Source organism: Cnephaeus nilssonii, assembly GCF_951640355.1.
Source record: "Cnephaeus nilssonii genome assembly, chromosome: 1".
Lineage (NCBI taxonomy): Eukaryota > Metazoa > Chordata > Mammalia > Chiroptera > Vespertilionidae > Cnephaeus > Cnephaeus nilssonii.
In genome coordinates, this window is record NC_137072.1 from 75,743,896 (window position 1) to 75,770,071 (window position 26,176).

The 26,176-nt window shown below is 39.4% G+C and overlaps 1 protein-coding gene and 1 pseudogene across 3 annotated transcripts in view; both read left to right on the plus strand.

Annotated features, from left to right (window-relative positions):
- The window catches only part of LOC307102429 (UDP-glucuronosyltransferase 2B31-like), a gene marked incomplete at both ends in the record, with an annotated part of 259,955 nt that extends 237,458 nt beyond the window's left edge, over window positions 1-22,497 (plus strand). Inside the window, 6 exons of one of the 2 annotated variants that reach the window (XM_079775973.1) lie at window positions 6,644-7,421; window positions 11,015-11,163; window positions 12,987-13,118; window positions 15,510-15,597; window positions 16,472-16,691; window positions 22,218-22,497. In XM_079775973.1, coding sequence (XP_079632099.1) covers window positions 6,644-7,421; window positions 11,015-11,163; window positions 12,987-13,118; window positions 15,510-15,597; window positions 16,472-16,691; window positions 22,218-22,497 — 1,647 coding nt within the window. Of the gene's footprint in view, window positions 1-6,643; window positions 7,422-11,014; window positions 11,164-12,986; window positions 13,119-15,509; window positions 15,598-16,471; window positions 16,692-22,217 lie in introns of those variants that run through there. The other variant, XM_079775975.1, reaches the window with a different exon arrangement.
- On the plus strand, window positions 3,093-3,790 carry LOC307102264 (UDP-glucuronosyltransferase 2B31-like; annotated as a pseudogene). The gene has a single exon. The product of its transcript is annotated as a UDP-glucuronosyltransferase 2B31-like (transcript).
- Window positions 22,498-26,176: the final 3,679 nt, after the last annotated feature.

A 26,176-nucleotide genomic window follows, 5' to 3' on the forward strand; every position in this document is an offset into this window, starting at 1 on the left:
TGCACCTGCGCAGTTCTGCCTGGAGCACGTGCCCACGCTCACCACTGACGTCAGCCATGCTCTAGACCCAGTCTGCTCCCAGGCCGGCTGCCCATTGCTCAGACAACGTGCCCTGTTGCTATCTGGTCAACGGGGCCTCCCTCAGGGCTGGTGCTGGCCCACCAGCCTCTCGTGTTGGCCAGCGTCATATGTTTCAAGGGCCAAACGCATGACACCGGGCCTTGCCATGGCTGGGTCTTCTCTCTGCTACCTCCAGCTGTGTGATGGCAGGGTGCTGGGTCCTAACCCGGGTCCTGGCTGCTGCAGAGGCCGAAGGTGTTGAAGATCACTACAAGGGTGGGCCTCTCGACAGTGGCAGCCTTCAGACTTGCCAAACTTCGAACAAAGCCTTCCGTGGCTTCTCAGCCACCCTAAGTGCCATTTCCTGCAGTTGCGGAGCCCAGGAGAGCAAGTGTCTGTCACCCACTAAACCACAATAAGCGATTTCCTGATTCTGGGTCACCCCACCCCTAGAGGCCTCAAGTGGAGGTGGGCACATGCCCTACACATCCCTTTGAAACGTTTGGAACTAAGAGATGCAGAGAGCCCAACACTCTTAGGACCGGCAATCCCAGAAAGCTGTGAAGATACTGCTTTGTCAGCAGCCCAAGAGTTCGACTCTTTCAGTCCAACATGTTACGAGGCCTCATGGCACATTAACAGTGACTGCCTGCAGTCTTCCCCCAGTGGCTCAACCTCTGCAGAGAAGTTCCCTTCACTGCATCCATCGCCTACACACTGAAGGCATCTGCAGGACACGGAGTTACCTGCCATCCAGAGGGGATGAGTGGGTTTGGAAGGCTTTGCAGCTCTTTCCTTGTTCATCTCCCCAACCAAGGAAAGCAGGACCTATTCGGCCAAAGGCCAGCTGCATATTCCCTTCTAAGGAATTGGATTTTTTGTCTCTGGTGCACATAAGGTACAATCTTCCTGACACCAGTATGTGCGTTTTTAACCTGTAAGTCTGAAAGGACAACAAGTTTCTCTGCAGCTCTTTATGAGCATTTGCCACCCCCGCAAGGACTGATTTGAATACTTTTCTCCCTGCACCATTTTCCATCCCACCTCACTTTCCTGCCTTCCACTACTCTTGGATGAATAGATGTTGTAATTCTAGCTGTTGTGATTTGTGGACCTGTTATTTGTGTTGTTTTCTGTGAAACACATACAGTATATCGGATGTGGGAGGTAAATAAGTATCTCAGTTTTTCCTGGTCACTCCCTTCATAGCCATTATTATCTTGTTTCTTGTACTCAGATTAGGTTTTGGTTCTCTTGCTCCACTGCAAAAAAATAAAATAAAATAAATCCTGAAGACATGGAACAAGAGGAAAGATCACACAGCCATATATGCCGGGTTTTGAGGAGTGATTTTTCTTCCCCTTGGAGGGAAAAAGCTTTTTCCACTGGTACATTTGAAGTTGCCCAACTACAAAAGGTACCAATTTTGAATGCGTGCTATTGAGATACAGAATGCTCAGAGAACCTGAACTTTTAAAGTCTAGAGGTCTGAAACTTACTGTTGGCCACCATCAAATCTGTCTGGAGTTTCAAAGGAATAGTGGGTGCTGCAAATAGGAACCAAAGGGGTAAATTTATTATATCTATTAAACCTGTGATTGGTTACTGTTTTCTTGCAATTTTAAAGAAACTAAAAAAGCGGGAAGGGGCAGATGTCAAAAACTTATCCAATTTTATTTTTTTTAATATATTTTTATTTATTTCAGAGAGGAAGGAAAAGAGATATGGAAACATCATTGATTGGCTGCCCCTTGCATGCCCCCTACTGGGGATTGAGCTTGCAACCCCGGGCATGTGCCTTTGACCTAAAACAAACCTGCTACCCTTTAGTCCACAGACCAATGCTCTATTCACGGAGCCAAACCAGCTAGGGCACTTGTCCAATTTTAAAATGTCACAGTTAAACTTGAGCTAGTTTCCATAAATAAATACATACATACATGTTGTGTGTGTATCTTCGTGTGGAATCTAATAACTATGACAAGAACAGTATGACATGTTTCTGTGTCATCATCATTGCCTAACTATTCATCTACCTTTTGCTTTTTCCACGTGTACTCCAAATGCTATGACTGTTTTTACTTTCAGGTGGAAGATTTATATTTTAACCTCCTGATTGATTTCTCTTTGGACATAAGCATGAGCCATGGTAAAAGGGATCAGCTGTTTGAAAAGAAGAGGACATACAGAAAGCCAAGAGACATATGGAAAGATACTCAAAGTCACTAATCATCTGAGAGATGCAAATCAAAATGACAATGAGGTACCATCTCACACCTGCTAGAATGGCTATCATCAACCAATCAACAAACGACAAGTGTTGGAGAGAATGCAGAGAAAAAGGAACCCTGTGGAAAACAGTATGGCGTTTCCCCAAAAAATTAAAAATGAAACTGCCATTGAACCCAGTAATACTACTCCTAGAAAGATATCCCAAGAAAACAGAAACACCAATCAGAAAGGATATGTGCAACTCTACATTCATAGCAGCCCAATTTACCATAGCTAAGATTTGAAAACAGCCTAAATGCCCATCAGCAGATGAGTGGATTAGAAAACTGTGGTGCATCTACACAATGGAATACTACGCTGCTGTAAAAAAGAAGGAATTCTTACCATTTGCAGCAGCATGGATGGAACTGGGGAGCATTGTGCTAAGTGAAATAAGCCAGTCAATGAAAGATAAATAGCACATAATTTCACTCATTTGTGGAACATAAAGAACATTAAAAACTGATGAACAAAAATAGATAGAGGTAAAGAAACATTGAATAGACTTACAGCAGGAAGGCAGGGGAAGGTTGGGGTAGGTGGAGGGTGGGGTAAGACATCAACCCAAGGACTTGTATGCATGCATATAAGCATAACTAATGGTCGCAAGACACTGCGGGTGGGGGGTGAGGGCATGGGCCAGGGGTTAGGGGAGGCCAGGGAGAGGTAAGTGGGGGGGAAAAGTAGACATATGTACTACTATTTGTAATACTTTAAACAATAAAATTAAATTTAAAGAAAAGAAGCCTGTTGCCACCAGGATGCCTAGGAAGTGGATTTCAGTTCTGCTGCTGCTACAGCTGAGTTGTCACTTCAGCCCTGGGAGCTGTGGGAAGGTGCTGGTGAGGCCCACAGAATACAGCCATTGGATCAACATGAAGACAATCCTGGATGAACTTGTCCAGAGAGGTCATGAAGTGACTGTTCTGACATCTTCAGCCTCAATTCTTGTTGATCCCAATAAAGCAACTGCTATTCAATTTGATATTTTTCCTTCATCTTAAACAAAAGATGATATGGTTTCTTTTTTCATGCAGCTGATCAATAAATGGACATTTGATCTGCTAAAAGATATGTTGGACACATTTTTCACTACTGCAAGAAATGTTTTTGGAAGATTCTGACATGGTTCAAAAGCTCTGTAACGATGCTGTTTTTAATAAGAAACTTATGACTAAACTATAGGAATCAAGGTTTGATGTCATTCTTACAGATGCCATTGGACCCTGTGATGAGGTGCTGGCTGAGCTACTTAAAATACCTTTTGTGTACAGTCTCCCCTTCTCTTCAGGCTATAACATTGAAAAGTACAATGGAGGACTTCCATTCCCTCCATTCCTACGTACCTGTTGTCTTGTCAGAATTAAGTGATCAGATGACATTCATGGAGTGAGTAAAAGATATGGTCTATGTACTCGATTTTGACTTCTGCCTGCAAACCTATAATCAGAAGAAGTAGGATCAATTTCTGAACAAAGTACTAGGTAAGCTATGTTTTTACTTGGTAGCATGAAGTCCTAACATTCCTAGTGCTGGTATAAATATTGAAAGGAATTTGTCTTTTATAAGTGAAATGATTAAATAATCTATAATAATAAAAGCATAATATGCTAATTAGAATGGACAACCGAACAACCTTCTGGACATCCTTCCAGATGACCTTCTGGACGAAGCTGGGACTGTGAGGGCCGAGGCAAGCTGCCACAGGTGCGAGGGCCAAGCCCCTTGCATGAATTTCATGCATTGGACCTCTAGTAATATATAATGATCTTTTAATCTCACAAATACAGGGAGGGGGTTCCCCCAAAAAATGTATACACACTTTTTTCTGATAGCTCCATTGATGTTTCTTTCTTTTCAGATTTAACTCATTGGAGTTAATAATTATTAAAAGTGTGTCTATATTTGTGGGACACCCTATATCACAGAAAGGCTTAAATTATAAGGTTAGTTTGAACCCTGGGGTACACTAGTATGGGATACTCCAGGAAGTTAGAGACCCCAAATTGAAGCACTGAGGAGTTCCTTCAGCAATCACATATCCATTCTTCTTTGTTGGTTTGTAATAGCCTTCATTTTTTAGAAGATTGTTAGGTCCACAGCATTATTAAGTAGAGATTTCCCATATATGCCCTGCCTCCTTTATTGTCACCATTGCCACCAGAGAAGGACATTTGTTACAACTGATGAAAATATCCTGACACAGCATTATTATCTAAAGTCCATAGTTTATACTAGGGTTCACTCTTGGCATTGTATATTCTGTGATTTTTGGACAAATTTATAATGTCATGAATCCACCATTATAATATTGTAAAGAGTAATTTAACTAAAAATCCTCTGGGCAGTGGCTCTGCCCATTTCTCCTACATATTAATTTTACTATAATTTTTTATCTTCAATGAAGGCATTAGAAATTTCACTAAATATTTTCATCAAAGCACAAATGTAAATTGAGGAGTTACATATTTGTAGCACAATGTCTATGGACCATTGGGGAAATTGTTTCTATTTGTTACTCCTCAGTTTTCTTATTTGAAAATTAAACTGCATTGCCATACTACCTGAAGGACTCTTTGAGGATGGAGAAATATGACTGTCTCAGATAGGAATCTATAACTTGAAGTTTCTAACGATTATATTGCTTCACTAAGTGCTTATAAATCATCTGTTTTAAAGGCCAAAAATCTCGTTGAACGGTAGATAATTAAGGTAAAAGTCTGTATTTTTTGAAAACTATTTTTCTCCATTACAGAAAAAATGATCCAAAATTAAGGGTGAGCACATCTATTCCCATACTTGATGAAAGCTTTCCAGCTGTTTTTGGCAAATATTTTTTTCATATACAAATATTGTTAAGCTCCGAACATAACCAAATGCAATAGTGGCCATACTCTCAAAGATCTCATAGTTTACTTGTAAAATCTAGAACAGGAAATAGCTTGCTAAATTGTAGGATCTAGACTGAGTATTCTAGGGAAAGGCATTTCCGTGTGTATGGTAGGGTTGGTTGACTAAGGTGTTGAAATCACTGTTTACATTTGCATTAGTTAATTTGGAAGCTTTACAGAGTAAACAAATGCATATTTCTTTAATGCTTAAATAAATGTTTATGATTCTGAATGTACTGATGTGATAATAGAGATAAAAAGTCTACCAGTACATCTACACAATGGAATACTACGTTGCTATAAAAAAAGAAGGAACATTTACCATTTGCAATAGCATGTATGAAACTAGAGAGCACTATGCTAAGCAAAATAAGCCAGAGAAAGATAAATATTACATGATCTCACTCATATGTGGGGAATAATAATCAACATAAATTGATGAACAAAAATAGATCCAGAGACAAATGGCAGAGGAGGGGGGTTGTTAGAGATCAAACAAAGGACTTGTATGCATGCATATTAGCAAAACAATTGAACACAGACACAGGGGCGGTGGGGGCTTGCCCTCTTGGATGCGAGGCGGAGGTGGGTGTCATTCCAGGAAAAAGGAAACATATGTAATACTTTAAACAATTAAAAAAACTGTGGTACATCTACACAATGGAATATTATGCTGCTGTAAAAAAGAAGGAACTCTTACCATTTGCTATAGCATGGATGGACGTGGAGAATAATTATGCTAACTAAAATAAGCCAGCCAGAGAAAGATAAGTATCACATGACCTCACTCATCTGTGGAATCTAATGAATGAAATAAACTGATGAACAAAAGAGATTCAGAGACAAAACGGTGAACAGAATGATGAATTTCAGAGGGATGGTGGTGGTGGATAGTGTGTGTTGGGGGGTAGAGATTAATCGGGGAATTGATATGCATATATGCATAACCATGAACACAGACAGTAGTGTGGCAAAGGCTTGGAAGGGGCAGGTATAGGGAGGAGGTGGTCAATGGTGGAAAAAACACAAAGGGGACACCTGTAATAATTTCAGCAATAAAGATAAATTTAAAAAATAAATAAAAATTAAAATCTGTGCAACTGTCATCCAGGTAATTCTTTGTCAGCTGCATAATACTTTATCTCGCTTTCTTCACAAAAAGTGATTACAGACACAGTCACCTCTAACTTCCTATAATTATGAAATTCAACTATAATAAATACAAATCATAGGAAAACTGCAAACTTGATGCAGCTGGGTATTAGCACTTTAAGATATTACGCAGATTTGTATTTTTAAAAAGGTCATTACTTAATAATGTTCTGAATTGCCGAAAAATGCTGACTGTTCATCAAATGTATTTATTTTGGGTGTGTGGGTTATATTTTAACTTCCTGATTGATATCCCTTTGGGCATAAGCATGAGCCATGGGAACGGGATCAGCCATTTGAAAAGAAGCCTGTGTGCCTCCAGGATGCCTAGGAAGTGGATTTCAGTTCTGCTGCTGCTACAGCTGAGTTGTCACTTCAGCCCTGGGAGCTGTGGGAAGGTGCTGGTGTGGCCCACAGAATACAGCCATTGGATCAACATGAAGACAATCCTGGATGCACTTGTGCAGAGAGGTCATGAAGTGACTGTTCTGACATCTTCAGCCTCAATTCTTATTGATCCCAATAAACCATCTGCTATTCACTTTGAGATTTTTCCTACATCATTAACAAAAGATGATATGGTTTCTTTTTTCATGAAGCTGATCAATAAATGGACGTATGATCTGCCAAAAGATACATTTTGGACACATTTTTCACTATTGCAAGAAATGTTTTTGGAAGGTTCTGACATGGTTGAAAAGCTCTGTAAAGATGCTGTTTTTAATAAGAAACTTATAACTAAACTACATGAATCAAAGTTTGATGTCATTCTTGCAGATGCTGTTGTAGCCTGTGGTGAAGTGCTGGCTGAGCTACTTGAAATACCTTTTGTGTACAGTCTCCGCTTCTCTCCTGGCTATAAAATTGAAAAGTACAGTGGAGGACTTCCATTCCCTCCATCCTACGTACCTGTTGTCTTTTCAGAGTTAAGTGATCAGATGACATTCATGGAGAGGGTAAAAAATATGATCTATGTGCTCTATTTTGACTTCTGGCTGCAAACATATAACCAGAAGAAGTGGGATCAATTTCTGAATGAAGCACTAGGTAAGCTATGTTTTTACTCGGTAGCATGAAGTCCTAACATTCCTAGTCCTTTGGAAGATGAGTTGGTATAAATATTGAGAGGAATTTGTCTTTTATAAATGAAATGATTAAATAATCTATAATAATAAAAGCATAACATGCTAATTAGTCTGGACAGCCAAACGACCTTCTGGATGTCCTTCGAGATGACCTTCCGAACGAAGTTGGGGCAGCAAGGCCCTGCAACTATGAGGGCCAAGCCCCTTGCTTGAATTTCATGCATTAGACCTCTAGTAATATATAATGATCTTTTAATCTCACAAATACAGGGAGGGGGTTCCCCCCAAAAAAATGTATACACACTTTTTCTGCTGGCTCAATTGATGTTTCTTTCTTTTCAGACTTAACTCATTGGAGTTAATAATTATTAAAAGTGTGTCTATATTTGTGGGACACCCTATATCACAGAAAGGCTTAAATTATAAGGTTAGTTTGAACCCTGGGGTACACTAGTATGGGATACTCCAGGAAGTTAGGACCCCAAATTGAAGCACTGAGGAGTTCCTTCAGCAATCACATATCCATTCTTCTTTGTTGGTTTGTAATAGCCTTCATTTTTTAGAAGAGTGTTAGGTCCACAGCATTATTAAGTAGAGATTTCCCATATATGCCCTTCCTCCTTTATTGTCAACATTGCCCACCAGAGAAGGACATTTGTTACAACTGATGAAAATATCCTGACACAGCATTATTATCTAAAGTCCATAGTTCATATTAGGGTTCACTCTTGGCATTATATATTCTGTAATTTTTGGACAAATTTATAATGTCATGAATCCACCATTATAGTATTGTAAAGAGTAATTTAACTAAAAATCCTCTGGGCAGTGGCTCTGCCCATTTCTCCTACATATTAATTTTACTATAATTTTTTATCTTCAATGAAGGCATTAGAAATTTCACTAAATATTTTCACCAAAGCACAAATGTAAATTAAGGGGTTACATATTTTTAGCACAATGTCTATGGACCATTGGGGAAATTGTTTCTATTTGTTTCTCCTCATTTTTCTTATTTAAAAATTAAACTGTGTTTCCATACTACCTGAAGGAGTCTTTGAGGATGGAGAAATATGACTGTCTCAGATAGGAACCTATAACTTAAAGTTTCTAACGATTATATTGCTTCACTAAGTGCTTATAAATCATCTGTTTTAAAGGCCAAAAATCTTGTTGAAGGGTAGACAATCACATTAAATTTTTTGAAAACTATATTTCTTCATTACAAATAAAATGAGACAAAATTAAGGGTAAGCACATCTATTTCCATGCTTTCCAGCTGTTTTTGGCAAATAGTTTTATTTCATATACAAATATTGTTAAGCTCCAAACATGAATCTACTGCAATAGTGGCCATACTCTCAAAGATCTCACAATTTACTTGTAAAATCTAGAAATAAGGGAATAGCTTGCTAAATTGTAGGATCTAGACTGAGTATTCTAGGGAAAGGCATTTCCGTGTGTATGGTAGGGTTGATTGACTAAGGAGTTGAAATCACTGTTTACATTTGCATTAGTTAATTTGGAAGCTTTATAGAGTAAACAAATGCATACTTAATTCTTTAATGCTTAAATAAATGTTTATGATTCTGAATGTACTGATGTGATATTAGAGGTAAAAGTCTATATAAATAATGAGTGTGTGCATATACTCTATTTTCAAGCCAATCCCTTTATTTGTATTTATTTTTTAAATATGTTTTTTATTAATTTCAAAAAGAGAGGATTGGACAGGGAGAGAGAAAAACATTGATGTGAGAGAGAAACATTGATCCGTTGCCTGCTGGGCATGTGTCCTGAGCGGGAATCAGACCAGCAACCTTTCAGAGCAGGGGATGACCCTAAACCAACTGAGCCACACCAGCCAGGGCTAAGCAATCACTTCTTTTTTTGATAATTTTTTGTCTTTAATTTTTTAATATAAATTTGTGCATGCATTTATGGTACAGGGGTCATAAGGAAATTTTCTCTTTTTAATTCTTTGTTGTTTAAAGTATTACATATAGTATTACATATGTCTCCTTTTTCCCCCACTGACCTCTCCCCAGCCACCCCCAGCCCCAAGCACATGCCTTCACCCCCGCTAGTGTCTGTGTCCAATGATTATGCTTATATGCCTGCATACAAGTTCTTTGGTTGATCTCTTAACTACCCACCAATCCACCACCCCACCCCCACCTTCCCTTCTGAAGTTTGACGGTCTGTTTGATGATTCTCTGTCTCTGGATCTATTTTTCTTCATCAATTTATGTTATTCATTATATTCCACAAAATGAGTGAGATCATATGATATTTATCTTTCTCCAACTGGCTTATTTAGCTTGGCATAATGCTCACCAGGTCCATTCATGCTGTTGAAAATGGTAAGAGTTCTTTCATTTTTACAGCAGGATGGTATTCCATTGTGTAGATGTACCACTGTTTTTTAATTCACTCATCTGCTGATTGGTACTTAAGCTGTTTCCAAATCTTAGCTAAAGTGAATTGTACTGCTATGAACATAGGGGTGCGTATGTCCTTTTTGATTGGTGTTTCTGTTTTCTTGGGATATACTCCCACAAGTGGGATTACTGGGTCAAATGGGAGTTCCATTTTAATTTTTTGAGGAAATGCCATACTGTTCTCCACAGTGGCTGCACCAGTCTACATTCCCACCAGCAGTGCATAAGGGCTCCTTTTTCTCCACATCCTCTCCAGCACTTGTCATTTGTTGATTGGTTGATGATAGCCATTCTGACAGGTGTGAGATAGTATCTCATTGTCATTTTGATTTGCATCTCTCAGATGATTACTGACTTTGAGCATGTTTTCATGTATCTCCTGGTCTTTTGTATGTCCTCTTTCTAAACTGTCTATTTAAGTCCTTTGCCCAATTTTTTTATTGGAGTGTTTAATCTTCCTTTTGTTAAGTTGTATGAGTTCCCTATAAATTTTGGAGATTAAACCCTTATTGGAGATAACATTGGCATATATGTTCTCCCATGCAGTGGGCTTTCTTGTTGTTTTGTTGATGGTTTCTTTTGCTCTGCAGAAGCTTTTGATTTTGATGTAGTTCCATTTGTTTATTTTCTCCTTAGTTTCCATTGCCCTAGGAGCTGTATCAGTAAAGATATTGCTTTGACATGTCTGATATTCTACTGCCTATGGATTCTTCTAAACTTTTTATGGTTTCCCATCTTACATTTAAGTCCTTTATCCATATTGAGTTAATTTTTGTGTATAGTGGTCTAATTTCATTTTTTTGCATGCGTCTGTCCAATTTTTCCAACACTCTTCATTGAAGAGACTGTCTTGACTCCATTGTATGCTCTTGCCTTCTTTGTCAAATATTTATTGAGCATAGTGGCTTGGGTCGAATTCTGGGTTCTCTGTTCTGTTTCATGGCTCTATATGTCTGTTCTTGTGCCAGTACCAGGCAGTTTTGAAAACAGTGTAAGCCGATGACTTTTAAACATCTTTGGCTACATTACCCTAAGCTCCTTTCAGAAAATTACCTAGTATATTCACATTACACTACTCTAATTTTCACTACCCTTTTTTTTTTTTGCCCTTCAGGAAAACCCATTACATTATTTGAGCTAATGGGGAAAGCTGAAATGTGGCTTATTCGAAGCTATTGGGATTTTGAATTCCCTCGCCCACTCTTGCCACATTTTGAATTTGTTGGAGGCCTCCACTGCAAACCTGCTAAGCCTCTGCCTAAGGTAAAATATTCCTGTTTGTTCTGCTTTCATTATTTTGCACTTTTAGTGGGAATGATTCTATGTTCTTCATTCAGAATGTCTGATCACATGGTGAGAGATATGGGAATCTGGGTAAAGTGACCATTAGAAACTCATATATTTTATACTATTTCAAGAATCTGAATGTCATTAGCATTACCAAATAAATAATTATACTTGGAAGGATTTGGAATAGAGTCAGTTAAATTAAGGTCTTCCCTGTTGAACACATAAAAAAGTGTCAATCATTCATTCAAAGACATTCTTAAAGTGACGTGCATAATCCAGAGATAAGCACTGGATAAGAGAGAAACAGTGAAGACACAATTTCTACCCATAAATACCTAACATTCTACTTAGAAAGACAGAATCTATATACATAAAAGCCTAAGTGACCTAACGACCGAACAACCGGTCAACTGGTCGCTATGACACACATTAACCACCAGGGGGCAGACGTTCAATGCAGGAGCTGCACCCTGGTGGTTAGTGCACTCCTACAGTGGGAGCGCCGCAGAGCTGACCAATGGGCTTCAGACGCCGGGCTCACAGCTGGCAAGCGCAGTTGCGCAGTATGAGCCTGTCCTGCCTCCATGACAGCACTACTGAGCAGCAGTGGCGGCAGGTGGAGCGGGGCCAGGATGAGCAGGAGCAGTGTGGGCCCAGCCCGGGCTTCTCCCAGGTTGCCTGCCACTTTGTGCACTACTACATCCACCGGGGGTCCCAGATTGCGAGAGGGCGCAGGCCAGGCTGAGGGACTCAACTGGTGCACGAATCCATGCACCAGGCCTCTAGTATTAGTAATAAAAATTGTGTGAAGAGTAGTATAATAAGGAAAGACCACAATGCTAGACAATATCCAGCAGGGATTATAGAAAATATTTCATATTATTGATAACTAAGTGGTACCTGAGGCTGTGTAGTAGTAGCAGAAAGGAATGGAAAGAAAGGAAGACACAAAAGGTAATGCAAGAAAAATAATAATAATTCCCAAGAAGTCCAAGTTTAGTGTATCAGGAAGAGGCTGAATAAAGAGGCAGATGAGCCCTAACTGGTTTGGTTCAGTGGATAGAGCATCGGCCTGTGGACTGAAGGGTCACAGGTTCAATTCCGGTCAAGGGCATGTACCTTGGTTGTGGGCACATCCCCAACAGGGGGTGTGCAGGAGGCAGCTGATCAATGTTTCTCTCTCATCGATGTTTCTAACTATCCCTCTCCCTTCCTCTCTTTAAAAAATCAATAAAATACATTTTTTTTAAAAAGAAGCAGACAATGAGTGCATGAATAAATGACAATAAATGAGGTATCTAGACTACCTAAATGCATAGAAACAAAGTAGAATGATGATTGCCAGTTCCAATTTGCAAGATGAAAAAGTTCTTAGAGATGGGTTACATAATTATGAGAATATATATGTACTATAGAACTGTGCGTTTAATAATGGTTAAGATGGTCCCTGGCCAGTGTGGCTCACTTGGTTAGGCATTGTCCCATGCACCAAAAGGTTATTGGCTCGATAACCTTCAGGCCCCGCCACCTTGAGCATGCAGGAGGCAGATAGATGATTCTCTCTGTCTCTCCCTCTCTCTACTTCTCTCTCTCTCTAAAAATCAATAAAAATATTTTTAAATACTTAAGATGATAACTTTATATTTTGTGCATTTTAACACAATTTAAAATAACAAGCACTACACTAATAACTCCTTATAATACTTAATTTTCTCTTTGGCTGCTTGTAGCAATCCCTTCAATAGTGTGCACTATGCTATTGTCTTTTGTAATGGAAAAAAATTCTTCCTTCACAGGAAATGGAAGAGTTTGCCCAGAGTTCTGGAGAAAATGGTATTGTGGTGTTTTCCCTGGGGTCGATGGTCACTAACATGACAGAAGAAAGAGCCAATGTGATTGCATCAGCCCTTGCCCAGGTTCCTCAAAAGGTTAGATAAACTCCCTTAGAGCAGAAAACTAACAAGTGTGTTAAACTCTGTAAAGGGTCTGATTAAGAAATGTCTACATGGAAGGTAAAGTATTAAAAGAGCTTCAATGATCTTAGATACCAATTTGGGGGAAAAATACACATGTCAGATGCTAAAGTAGTACAGAGGGTGTTTTTGATGGACAATAACTTTGGCATTAACATTCTGGTCACAAAGACCGTATATTTCAAAAGTACAGTGTGAAGTTTGGTTTGATAATAATATTATAGGGCAGGAACAGATATTACTAAGTCCTATCCTGTCATTTGCTTCATTTCCTTGCAAGATTCCTAGAGTACTGTACACACTACCAATGTTCTCAGAATGGACTTAAATTTTAACATTAAACAGGGAATGATAACAGTCTGAAAGGCATCATACAGTTTAGACTTGCCAGGGCTCACCAAACTGCATCCAGGTACCTAAGCCAGCCACAGTGATTTAGAGAAAGAAAAACTGGCGTGTACTAAAGAAAGAGAACCTCCCTGGGGGGCTGGGCCCTGCTAAATTCTGAAGCAGGAAGGCATAAAAGAAAGGGTGGAGGTTGATCCAGCCTTCAAGGTGACCCAGTGTTTTATAATATGTGGCCCCAAAACAACCCAACAGAATACTAACTTCTCCTGATTAAGAAGAAGAAGGGAATATAATAGTCAACCAGAAGCAGGCCTAACATAGGATCGTTTAAAATGCCTCACCCTTCTCCAAAAAACATGATAGTAAATCATATTTTCTAATACATAAAATACAATTGTCTCTGTGTAATTGTAAAATACTTTTAGTTTCCTAACTAATGTAGCTTTCTCCTTAACACCTATGCAAATTTGCTGAGAACCTGAAGTAACTTTAACACTCACTTAGAAAAGATGTTAACCACTTATAAACTAGAATCCAGCTTACTAGTGGACTTAGAAATTGCTTGGCCATTTATAATTAACTAACCATATTAATCAATGCTGTAAATGTATTGTAGCATGTTTTGTAGTGTTAACAGTCAGATGAATAAAATTTACCATCATCATCATATTTGATCTTTTCAACATGTAGATTATTATTTACAAAGTGCCAATGGCTTTCCTTTTCTACCTTTTAAGAAACTTTCAATCCTAACTAGAGTGATAACACTGGATTTGGGTAAAACACCTCTTGAAAGTGATGATTAATAAGTAGAAAACTAAAAGAAGCTAAACATAATCAATAAGCAGACATTTTTTATTATTAATAAGCTATTAAATATCAGGGTGACTTAATTTTAACAAATAACTGATTGCATTGATTTTGTAAAGCAAATGATGTAAAACTCTAATAAGGTACTTTATGAAATTAGTGAATTAAGTAAACCACTTCCCCATCATTCAAAAAGAAATAAACAGGTTAACATTAAATCTGGATATTGAGAACAAGTATAAAAAATAGGTTAAATAAATGTATAGATTATTAGTAATTTTCTGGGTTTTGCACTACAATTATATGACTACCTAAAAATTTTATATGCTTGAATTGGTTCTTAATAATCTCTCTTGTCTAACCCCAAAGTGTGAAACATCATGATTGCACACATACCTGACTAAATATAAAAATAAGTAACACACAACATGAATATGTACGCTTTTTACATCAGTGTTTTATTGGTTCTCATTATCAACATGTCTTATCCTCATTCTCTTACCTGTAATATGTCAGGGGGTTAACTAGATGTCTCTTAACTTATTTAGAACAAGAGGCCCGGTGCACAAAATTCCACTGGGATTGGGCCTAAACGGGTGGTCAGACATCTCTCTCACAATCCAGGACTGCTGGCTCCCAACTGCCCTTCTCTGCAGACCTTGTGCCTTCCCAACTGCCCTCCCCTGCAGGCCTGGTCCCCCACAACTTCTCTCCCCTGCAGTCCTGGTTCCCCACCAACTTCTCTCCCCTGCAGGCCTGGCCCCCTCCCAACTGCTCTCCCCTGCAGGCCTTGTCCACCCCAACTGCCCTCCCCTGCAGACCTGGTCTCCCTCAACTGCCCTCCCCTGCAGGCCTGGTCCCCCCCAACTTCCCTCCCCTGCAAGCTTGGCCCCCCCCCCAACTGCCCTCCCTTGCTGGCCTGGTCTCCCCCAACTGCCCTCCTCTGCTGGCCTGGTCACCCCTAACTTCCCACAACTGCCCTCCCCTGCAGGCCATCTTGTGGTGGCCATCTTGTGGTGGCCATCTTGTGTCCACATGGGGGCAGCCATCGTTGATCACATCGGGTGGCCATCTTGTGTCTTGGTGTGATGGTCAATTTGCATATTACTCTTTTGTTACATAGGATTCTAACATGATATAACTCTGCAGTTTGACTCAAGTAATACATTACCTTCTTTACCCTAACAGGTTATATGGAGATATGATGGCAAAAAACCAGATACCTTAGGACCAAATACTCAGCTCTATAAATGGATCCCCCAGAATGACCTTCTTGGTAAGATTCTGGAAAACCCTGAAATGAGAATCAAGTCAACCAGAATGATAAACAGTTCACTAGGATAGAAATTGTATCAAACATTGCTTATTAAAAACCTTAAAAATAAAATTGAACTTCCCAATATTTTTTCCCAGTCCTAGGGGAAAAGGATAAGCTATAACAGTTGGCATCTTATGTTACACAGCCATGTTCCTTATGGCCACAAACAAAAGATCTTTATTTCATGTGTAATTCCTCTCAGCGAGAATATCTCAACCCTTTCCCTATTCTCACTCTGCCTCCTAATTATCTTCTTTCACCAATCATTTAATCCTCAGTAAGGGTGTACAGGTGCCCCTGAAAAATATCAGCTTCCCTTTTATTACCAGTGACTACATTTTCCATTGGGAAAAAAAATAATATCTCCTTTTAAAGTGATAAATAATTCCATGATAATGTGTACCTGTTCCTTCCTCTAATTCAATTCTTGTGCCATCACCATCCCATTGTCTCTTGCCTTGACATCTACATATCACACTCTGTGACTTCACTATTTTATTAAGAGAATATATTTCAACATGCACCACCACTTTATTTTTATTTTTTGCATACACTTTTTAAATCCAGAATATTCTCTTTCCATTTGTCCACTGGCAACTTGCATTCATTTCAAGTCAAAAGAAACACACCTATCTTCTATGTAAGCCTTCACTGTCTCTCCAGCAGACTTAGGTGCCTCTTCCTATGAGTTCTGAAAGACACTTTAATACAGTCTGAAGTGTAGACCAATCTGTTACTAAATACATTATCTCTGTCAGTGCCTTTATTGCACAACTCTCATTTTATTACAAGATTTATAATTCATAATTTGCTAAAATTCACCCAATCCTAGGCCATCCAAAAACCAAAGCCTTTATAACCCACGGTGGAGCCAATGGCATCTATGAGGCGATCTACCATGGGATCCCTATGGTGGGCCTTCCTATGTTTGCGGATCAACCTGATAACATTGCTCACATGAAGACCAAGGGAGCAGCTATCAGATTGGACTTCAACACTATTTCAAGTACAGATTTGCTCAATGCATTGAAGACTGTCATTAATGACCCTTCGTAAGTATCACATATTTTTAATAGTAGTTACAAATAGGTCTTTTGTCAGTTATTTTGCTATTATGAATACAGCATTATGTTTTTTTATGAACTTCTGTTTTCATTCATTTTTGAGATAGATATCTTCAAGTGCACTCTGGGTCCTACAATAACTTTATGATAAACTGAAAAACTGATGCCCAAAGAGATTGTACCATTTTACATTCCTATCAGCTATGTCTTAGAGTTCCAAATCTCTACATCATTGTGAATTCTTGTTATCATCAGTCTAGGTTTATAGGAACAGAAATGCATAGATATGTAAACTAAAAGACATATATAAAAATGTTTATAATAGCTTTAGTAGTAATGGCCAAAAATTATTAATAATCTAAATGTCCATTGGTCATTACATGGAGAAATAATTTGTAGTATTGTCATACAATGAAATACTATAGGAAACCAAGATGGCGGCATAAGGTAAACACCTAATTGTTCCCTACCACAACAATTTTGAAACTACAACTGGAAAACAGAGCGCACACCATCCAGAACTATCAGAAAGCTGGCAGAGTGGAAAACCTACAACTAGAGAAAAAAAGAGAGGGGGACGCTGAGCCTCAGGAGCTGTGGAGGTGCGGAGATCCGTGAGCGCGGAAAGGGCGGGTGGCTGAATACACAGCAGGCTTGCTCGCAGCGTGCAGAGAGGGAGGGCAGCAGACGCTGCGTGGCTAGCTTTCTCGTTTGGGAGAAAAACAAAACCTCCCAACTGCACTGAAATCCAGCCCCAGCTGGGGAGAAACTGGTCTGTTAGGCAACGGGAGAGGCTCGAAAGCTGCCTTCTCTCAGAGGCGCGCAGCCATTAATTCGGGCACGGAGAAACCACCCCTCTTAGGGCGGAGCAGACAGGAAACCAAAGCTTGTCTGCGCCACCTTGAGACTCCGCCCCATCCAAGCTGAGCACAGAAGCTCTCCCAGCGGAGACACTGCTGATCATCACAGCCAACTGGCTTCGAGATCAATTCCTGCCAGTGATACCAACAATCCCAACCACTCTGAACTCCAGTTTCTGGGGGCACGCGGGGGACCCAGATGCTTATGGGACTCTCGGCCATCGGTCGGAGAGTGAGAGTGACTTTTCTGTCGGTGTGGACGACACCAGATTTCAACCACTCTCATAAGGGACACATTCAAGAGGCAGACTCAGTGAGCACCAAAGCCCTACTGTGTCTCCAGCACAGCAATTCTTCCGTTATAGACACAGCAGGCCCTCACAACCAATTGGACCGGAGGTCAATTCCTCCCAGTGTACCAACAGCAATCAGGGCTTTTAACTACACCAAGACTTTCCACTCAGCCCACAAAGGGGAGTACCAAGAGCGACCACCTAGGGTGATTGGGGAAGCTGAGCTACCGGCCCCTATAGGTCACCGACCACACAAAGCCACTCCATCAACACAGGGAGGCAGCCAAAATGTGGAGACATCGAAGTATGTCACAAGTAGGAGAGATAGATGAAAGCAATCTAATGGACAACACAGTGTTCAGAACCATATTTATAAGGTTACTCAAGAATCTTCTAAAAACCGCTGAGAAACTTGAAGAGACCTTCAAGGACCTAAATGAGAATACCAAAAAAATGGAAAAGGACCAGTCAGAAATTATGCATACACTGTCTGAAATAAAGAATATACAGAGTAGACCACCGCACCCGAAGAGTCAAACCAAAGATCTGGAATATGAGGAAGAAAAAAACACCCAACCAGAGAGGTGGAAAGAAAGAAGAATCCAAAAGTGTGAGGATAGCATAAGGAGCCTCCGGGATGGCTTTAAGCGTACCAATATTCGAATTTTTGGGGTGCCAGAAGAGAGAGAGCAAGATACTGAAAACCTATTTGAAGAAATAATGACAGAAAACTTCCCCCACCTGGTGAAAGAAAAAGACTTACAAGTTCAGGAAGCGCACAGAACCCCAAACAAGAGGAATCCAAAGAGGACCACACCAAGACACATCATAATTAAAATGCCAAGAGCAAAAGACAAAGAGAGAATCTTACAAGCAGCAAGAGAAAAACAGTTAGTTACCTACAAGGGAGCACCCATACGACTGTCAGCTGATTTCTCAACAGAAACTATGCAGGCCAGACGGGAATAGCAAGAAATATTCAAAGTGATGAATAGCAAGAAACTACAACCAAGACTACTCGACCCAGCAAAGTTATCATTCAGAATTGCAGGGCAGATAAAGAGCTTCACAGATAAGAAAAAGCTAAAGGAGTTCATCACCACCAAACCAGTATTATATGAAATGCTGAAAGGTATTCTTTAAAAAGAGGAAAAAGAAGAAAAAAGTAAAGATAAAAATTATGAACAACAAATATATATCTATCAACAAGTGATTCTAAAAATCAAGTGAATTAAAAATCTGAGGAACAGAATAAACTGGTGAACATAATAGAATCAGAGGCATAGAATCGGAGTGGATTGATAATTCTCAGGGGGAAAGGGTGTCTGTGTGGGGGGTATGGGAAGAGACTGGACAAAAATCATACACCTATGGATAAGGACAACGGGGGGGAGGGAACCGGGTGATGGGGAGATATGGGGGGAAAAAGGAGAAACAATTGTAATAATCTGAACAATAAAGATTTATTAAAAATAATAATAATAAAATAAAAATTAAAAAAAAAGAAATACTATATAGCAAAGGAATTAACCAATAACTGCTACAGAAAAGAAAAAACAAGTGAGTATATACTATAAAATTTTAATATATATACAAGAAAAACTAATTTATGGTATTGGAGATCAGGAGAGTAGATAATTTGGAGAAGGGTGTAGTATAATGGCCCAAGCATGGGGTAGTTCTATGGATAGTGGGTATATTGATATGTTCACTTTATAACTTTATTGATAATTTTGAAATTTTGAGCTGATCACTTAGAATATATGCACACACTTATAAATTTCAGACATAAATTGAAGGTATGTTTTATAAAATGTATTTTAAAATTATAGAAATTAAATAGGGAAAAAAAAGAAAAAGAAAACCAGAGACATTGAAGAAATGCTATTATACACAGACACTGGGGTGGTGGGGGCTCACTCCAGGTGGGAATGGCTGGGTGGTGGGGGTCAATGCGGGGAAAAAGGAGACATATGTAAAACTTTAGACAATAAATTTAAAAAATAAAAATAATAATTTAAAAAAAGAAATGCTATCATAGTGTGGTCAGGGAAAGTCTTTCTGAGATGTGACATTGAGCCAACATCTCCAGCAAGAGATAGAGGCAGCCTTGGGATGTTGCAGGAAAAACTGCTCCAGGAAAGGGAGAAAGGGGACGGAAAGTACTAAAGTGCTAACAAGAGAACAAAATTTGGCACCTCCAATAAATAGCTAACTAGAAGAGCATTGTGACTACAGTAGAGCATGCTTGGTACAAAATGATAGAAGAGGTAGCCAGGGGACTGTTCTTGTAAGGTATGACAGGGCAAATAATTGACTTAGATTTTATTCTAAATGTGATAAGGAAGCAGATAGAAATTTTGAGCAGGTGTAGTATTCTGTTGGGTTTAACAAAAAAGTATTTTGGCTATAGGGTTAAAAATGGACAGAGTTATGAAGAGAGGAGTAGAAATACAGAGACTTGTGATGAAGCCTTTCTCCTGCTGGGAAACAATTCCTCTTTAAAACTTCTAGAGCAGTGGTTCTCAACCTTCCTGATGCCGCTACCCTTTAATACAGTTCCTCATGTTGTGACCCCCAACCATAACATTATTTTCATTGCTACTTCATAACTGTAATTTTGCTACTGTTATGAATCATAATGTAAATATCTGATATGCAGGATGTCTTAAGCGACCCCTGTGAAAGGGTCGTTCGACCCCCAAAGGGGTCATGACCCACAGGTTGAGAACCGCTGTTCTAAAGTATTATTCTAAACTAGAGGCCTGGTGCATGAAATTCGTGCACTCGGGGGCCGGGGGGAGTGTCCCTCAGCCTGACCTGCACCCTCTCACAGTCCGGGAGCCTTCGTGGCATGTCCAACTGATGGCTTAGGCCCGATTCCCAGGGGTAGCGGGCCTAAGACATCTGTCGGACATCATTAGCGCTGCCGCGGAAGTGGGAGAGGCTCCCGCCACCCCACTGCACTTGCCAGCCATGAGCCTGGCTTCTGGCTGAGCGGCACTACCCCTGTAGGAGCTCACTGACCACCAGGGGTCAGCTCCTGCATTGAATGGGATTGGGCTAAAACCGGCTCTTCAACATCCCCCGAGGAGTCCCAATTGTGAGAGGGTGCAGACCAGTCCAAGGGACCCCACAGGTGCATGATTGGGGCTGGGGAGGGACATGGGAGGTTGACCAGCCAGGGAGGGACCGCAAGAGGGCTCCAGGGCATGACCAGCCCATTTCGCTCAGTCCCAATCGGCCAGACCCCAGCAGCAAGATAACCTACCGGTTGGAGTATCTGCACCCTGGTGGTCAGTGCACTTCATAGCACTGGTCGACCAGTCAACTGTCTGCCCCCTGGCGGTCAGTACACTTCATAGCGAACCGTTGAGCATCCTTAGCATATCATTAGCATATTATGCTTTGATTGGTTGAATGGACAACTGGATGACCAGACACTTAGCATATTAAGCTTTTATTACATAGGATACTAGAGTCCCAGTACACAAAATTTGTGCACAGGGGCATGTCCCTCATCCCAGCCTGCACCCTCTAGCAATCTGGGACCCCTCAGGTAGGGTTCCTAGGCCTGGTCAGCAAGCAGGGCCTATTGGGGCATTCCTTCCCCCAGCTGCTGGTAGCTGGCCCCGCCACCACCACCACCACTGCTTGCCATCTATGTGGTGCTGCCCCCTGCCCCTGCCACCGGTCACCTCCCTATGTGGGCAACAGGTGTGAGGGTGCAATTACTTAGCTAGCCAGGGCCTCCCTCTGTTGGGCGATCACTGGCCAGCCCTGCACACCTGCAACAGCGTCACTGGCTGGTGGCCTGGGCCTCCCTCTTCGGGGCAATTGATTGTGGAGCCCCCTCATCAATTGCCCTGCATAGGGTGACCTGGGCCTCCCTCTGAGGGGCAATTGTGGGGCGATGGCGGAGCCCCCCGACCAATCGTATCACACTCGCCGTGGCTGTCCTGGCAGCAGTGCATGTCATAGCGTGGTCGTGTGGAAGGTCATCCTGACGTTCTGCTGTTCGGTAGTTTGGTCGATTTGCATATTATGCTTTTATTATTATAGAAGATACAATTCCACTCTCCAACATATAGCATATAGAATGGCTTCTATCACTTCCTTTACTAAAAATACTTTAACTTTTCCACTTTACTTTTCATCTTTACTGTTTAAAATATTTTTCAATGAGAAATTTTTAATTTAGAAGTCAAACTTTCTTTGACATCCAAATAAAAATATACTACTTCTGTAATTCTAAGGTATGTATGTTAAATCATTTGCTTGACAAAAATCCTTAATGGGTTTGAATTGGTTAGGCAAATTAACTTCCTTTCAATGTTGGTATCTTTGTGTTTCTCCTTTAGATATAAAGAGAATGCAATGAGATTATCAAGAATTCATCATGACCAGCCTATGAAACCTCTGGATCGAGCCGTCTTCTGGATCGAGTTTGTCATGCGCCACAAAGGAGCCAAACACCTGCGGCCAGCCTCCTATGACCTCACCTGGTTCCAGTACCACTCTTTGGATGTGATTGGGTTCCTGCTGGCCTGTGTGGCAACTGCTACATTTGTCATCACAAAATGTTGTCTTTTTTGTTACCAGAAGTTTGCTAAACCAAGAAAGAAGAATAAAAGGGAGTAGTTGTTTCTAAGTCCTGAAGCTGATTTGCCTCATAGATGGGACTCCTTCAGTTTATTCAGCACAATGAAGTTGTAACATGAGGATCCCTTCTTCCTGTGACAAAATGACTTTTCACAATTTAGCTTCTAAGATCAACATTTGTTTTCAAGTGATTTAGATGAAAGTTCATTTCCAAGTGGTTTACTACCTATTTGAGCTAGAAATATTTCATTCCAAAGAGGAAAAAAAAAACTTGGAAAAAATTAAAAATAACTAACTCTTTGGGACTATATTGAACTTTATTGCTCTAATTCACAAGCAATACCAAAAATATTATTGAGTTAAACAGTGTTTTAAATATTGTGCATGACACAAAAAGTATGAAGATGTCTACACATAGTATCCATAGTATTTTGCACTCAGTATTTTAACTACATTTTGGTGTACAATTTTGTAGCTAAGGAAACTCAATCATTGGAATTCTGTAAAAAGGTTCACCCTTCCATTTCATGTTGGGAGACTAGTAATGCTCCCTGGCTCTTACTATACATCCAGCCTCAGAATCACTTCTTACCTAAAGACATGGCAAGTCATTTGCCTTCATGCAGTTTAGCTCATTTTCCAATAGAATATTCATTGAATTAGAAAGCTATCTGTTTTCTGTTATATAGTTGAGCTATTTATAAAAATCTTTTATTTCACAAACTAAATTATCTCTTTGTCCCATCCTTTAAAAATGTTCACCTGACCTGACTGCTTTCTCTCTCATATTCAGCTTTTAATAATGGGTGTAAGGTCCCCATTTTAGATAAAGTAAATATAGAACCTGTACTCATATAAGGACTTATTGAATTTTCATTCTCTCTAAATTTGTATACATATTTCTTTCAGAATAAGATGGAGCATCACTTATCTACCTACAGATATGGTGTGAAATGTAATGTTTTTGTTTAGCACAATTTGAAATAATGATGATTGTTCTATGTAACTATACTAGATCAGCATATCTGTCTCATTCTTTTGTCTCTTTCCTCGGGACATTGTTGCCCCATTCCTCCCATAGCTCTTATATGTAAACATTCAATTCTTTGTCATGACAAAATAATTATCATTTTTATTAAACCTGGGCACACTATGCCTGACTTAATATATAACAATGAGAAGAATACAAAAATTACATAAATATTGGTAAATCAAACCTAAGGATTCTGAAAGTCCTCCTAAAACCTGCACATCAGGAGAACACTTTATGAACAAATTGGTCCAAGATAGGAAAATCATTTCTTGATCTTCATTGGTCAAAAGACCACCATCAAAGTCTTACAACAAACAATCTCCAGATGAAGGCATAACATTTATTTTGAAAAGAAATTAAAACTATGATGATGGGGAAAATATAGGGAAAAACACAGTTTTCCATGCAACTCCTATAGATAATGGACACATTTTGAGAAACAAATAGCACTTTCCGACTGGTATGACTCAGTGATTGAACATTGACCCACAAACCAGGATGTCATGGTTCAATTCCCAGTCGGGGCACATGCCCAGGTTGTGGGCTCGATCCCCAGTAGGATGTGTATAGGATGCAGCCTATGGATGATTCTCTCTCATCATTGATGTTTTTATCTCTCTCTCATTCTCCCTTCCTCTCTCTGAAATCAATAAAAATATTTTAAAAGTTAAAAAAGAGACCAATAGAGCTAATATAGTGCCATAGTAGATAATATCATTAAATCATGCATTGAGACTTAAATAACTTGCCTCAAAATCTATCCTGTAACAGAAAAGTTTTGGTAGTCATTGTATAGTGATAACTATTACACATCTCCAACAAAAATATCAAACAGTCAAAACTGCATTTATGAAAATAGTTAATATGAATAGAAAATTCACAAAAGTAAAATGGTCAATAACACATAAAAGATGACAAAAGTCACTGATGCTTTGGAAGGTGAAAATTAAGTCATTAAATTATTTTCCTACACATAATTTTCCAAACAATTTATCTGGTAAAACTATTTTTAAAGAAGTATAATGTGGAAATACCCTATTCCTCATCTTCCCCACCAGTGAAATACAGATAAACATATGGTATTAACTACCTCATGGAGTTGTGGAAGGGATGAATGTATTAACACTGTAAAACAATAAAAACAGTTGCTGTGTATAGAAAAATGTAATTTGCATTATGATTTATATGCATGAAAAAAACTTTCACAATGATTTTAGTCTTTGCATAAGTTACTTTAATATATTTTTTCACTGTATCCCTAACCAACAAGGCAATAGCATCAATGGCTTTAAGGTAAGAAGTGGGTGTGGGGGGTATCCCTGAGCCACTGGGTCAAGCTGCTGATCCTAATATCTTAGGGGGTCTATGGTGATCCCCAGGTTTTTGGATTAGTACCCCAAAGGCATTCCCTTCCTTTTCATTAAAAAAAAAAGAAAAAATGGAGTCTGCTAATTAAGATGCCCAAGAGCAGGTAGGTTTATTAAACTATTCTTTAAGACTCTAAAGGCTATTTCATTCCATTCTTCCCATTAAATTTGTTCAGGACTATAATTCTTTAGTAAACATATGAGGTGTGGGGATCCAATTTTGGCAATAGCCAGCTAGTCCAAGAAAAACTCAGGAAACCTAGGACACCATGAAACTTACTTGGATGCAGGTATTGTCCTTGTTCCAATATTAGATGTCTCAAATATCATACCTGAGTTTGGACAAACTGAAATTTCTTTGGAGACTTTGTGTCCCTTTAAGTACATAAGTTCAAACTGGTGGATGCTGTCTTCCAGTGAGGAGGTCTGAGAAGAAGAGCAAATAAATAAATCATTCACATCTCTCAACAAGGAATAACCTATAGGGCAACTTATATCATCCAAATCCGTCTTCAAAATTTGTCAGAAATAAGAGGAGCTTTCAGTAAAACCCTAAGGCATTACAGTCCAGGTAAATTGTTTTCCTGCCCAAAGCTAGGTGAAAAGGTATTGGCTAGTTTCATTAACTGGAATACTAAAAAAACGTACTACATAAATTTATTATAGTAAAGAATTTATTTCCAATTCAGTTAGATGCTAGCAGTGCATTGGGGTTAAAAACAACAAGGTGTAGAGGGATAATAATGTTGCTTATTTTTTTGGAAATTCTAGACAAACCTCCATCCCCATCCTCTGGCATTCCCACAGATAAAATGGGAGCATTACAAGGACTAGAACAAGAAACAATAAGACCCTGAGTTATGGAATCTTCTATCATGAGCTTTATACTATGAAGAACCTCTTATAGAATATTGACTCATTCTGGGAAGAGGCTTTATATGATCAATTTGAATCATAATCAGAGATGCACTATGGATTCTTCCAGTGTCAGATGAAGATTTGCCCATAAAGAAGATGCAGTTGATTCAATAGGGAAATTGATCAGTAGTCCCAGATTCAGTGACTGCACTAACAAAAACAGGAGAAATAAAATCTGTTGAAAAGCCATTTTAATTCTCCTGATTGGCCATTCTGGTAGTTACCGTCAAATTCTAAGATTATTTTCCCTTTTTGGAAGGAAATTCCAGTATGATACTTCTCTAGGAAGTCTCAGCCTAATAAATAAATAGAGACAGAGGAATTAAGGATAAAACAGTGTTTATCTCTTAAAGGGCCCAAGCAAAAAGGAATACGTTCAGGGACATGAACCTACTATTCA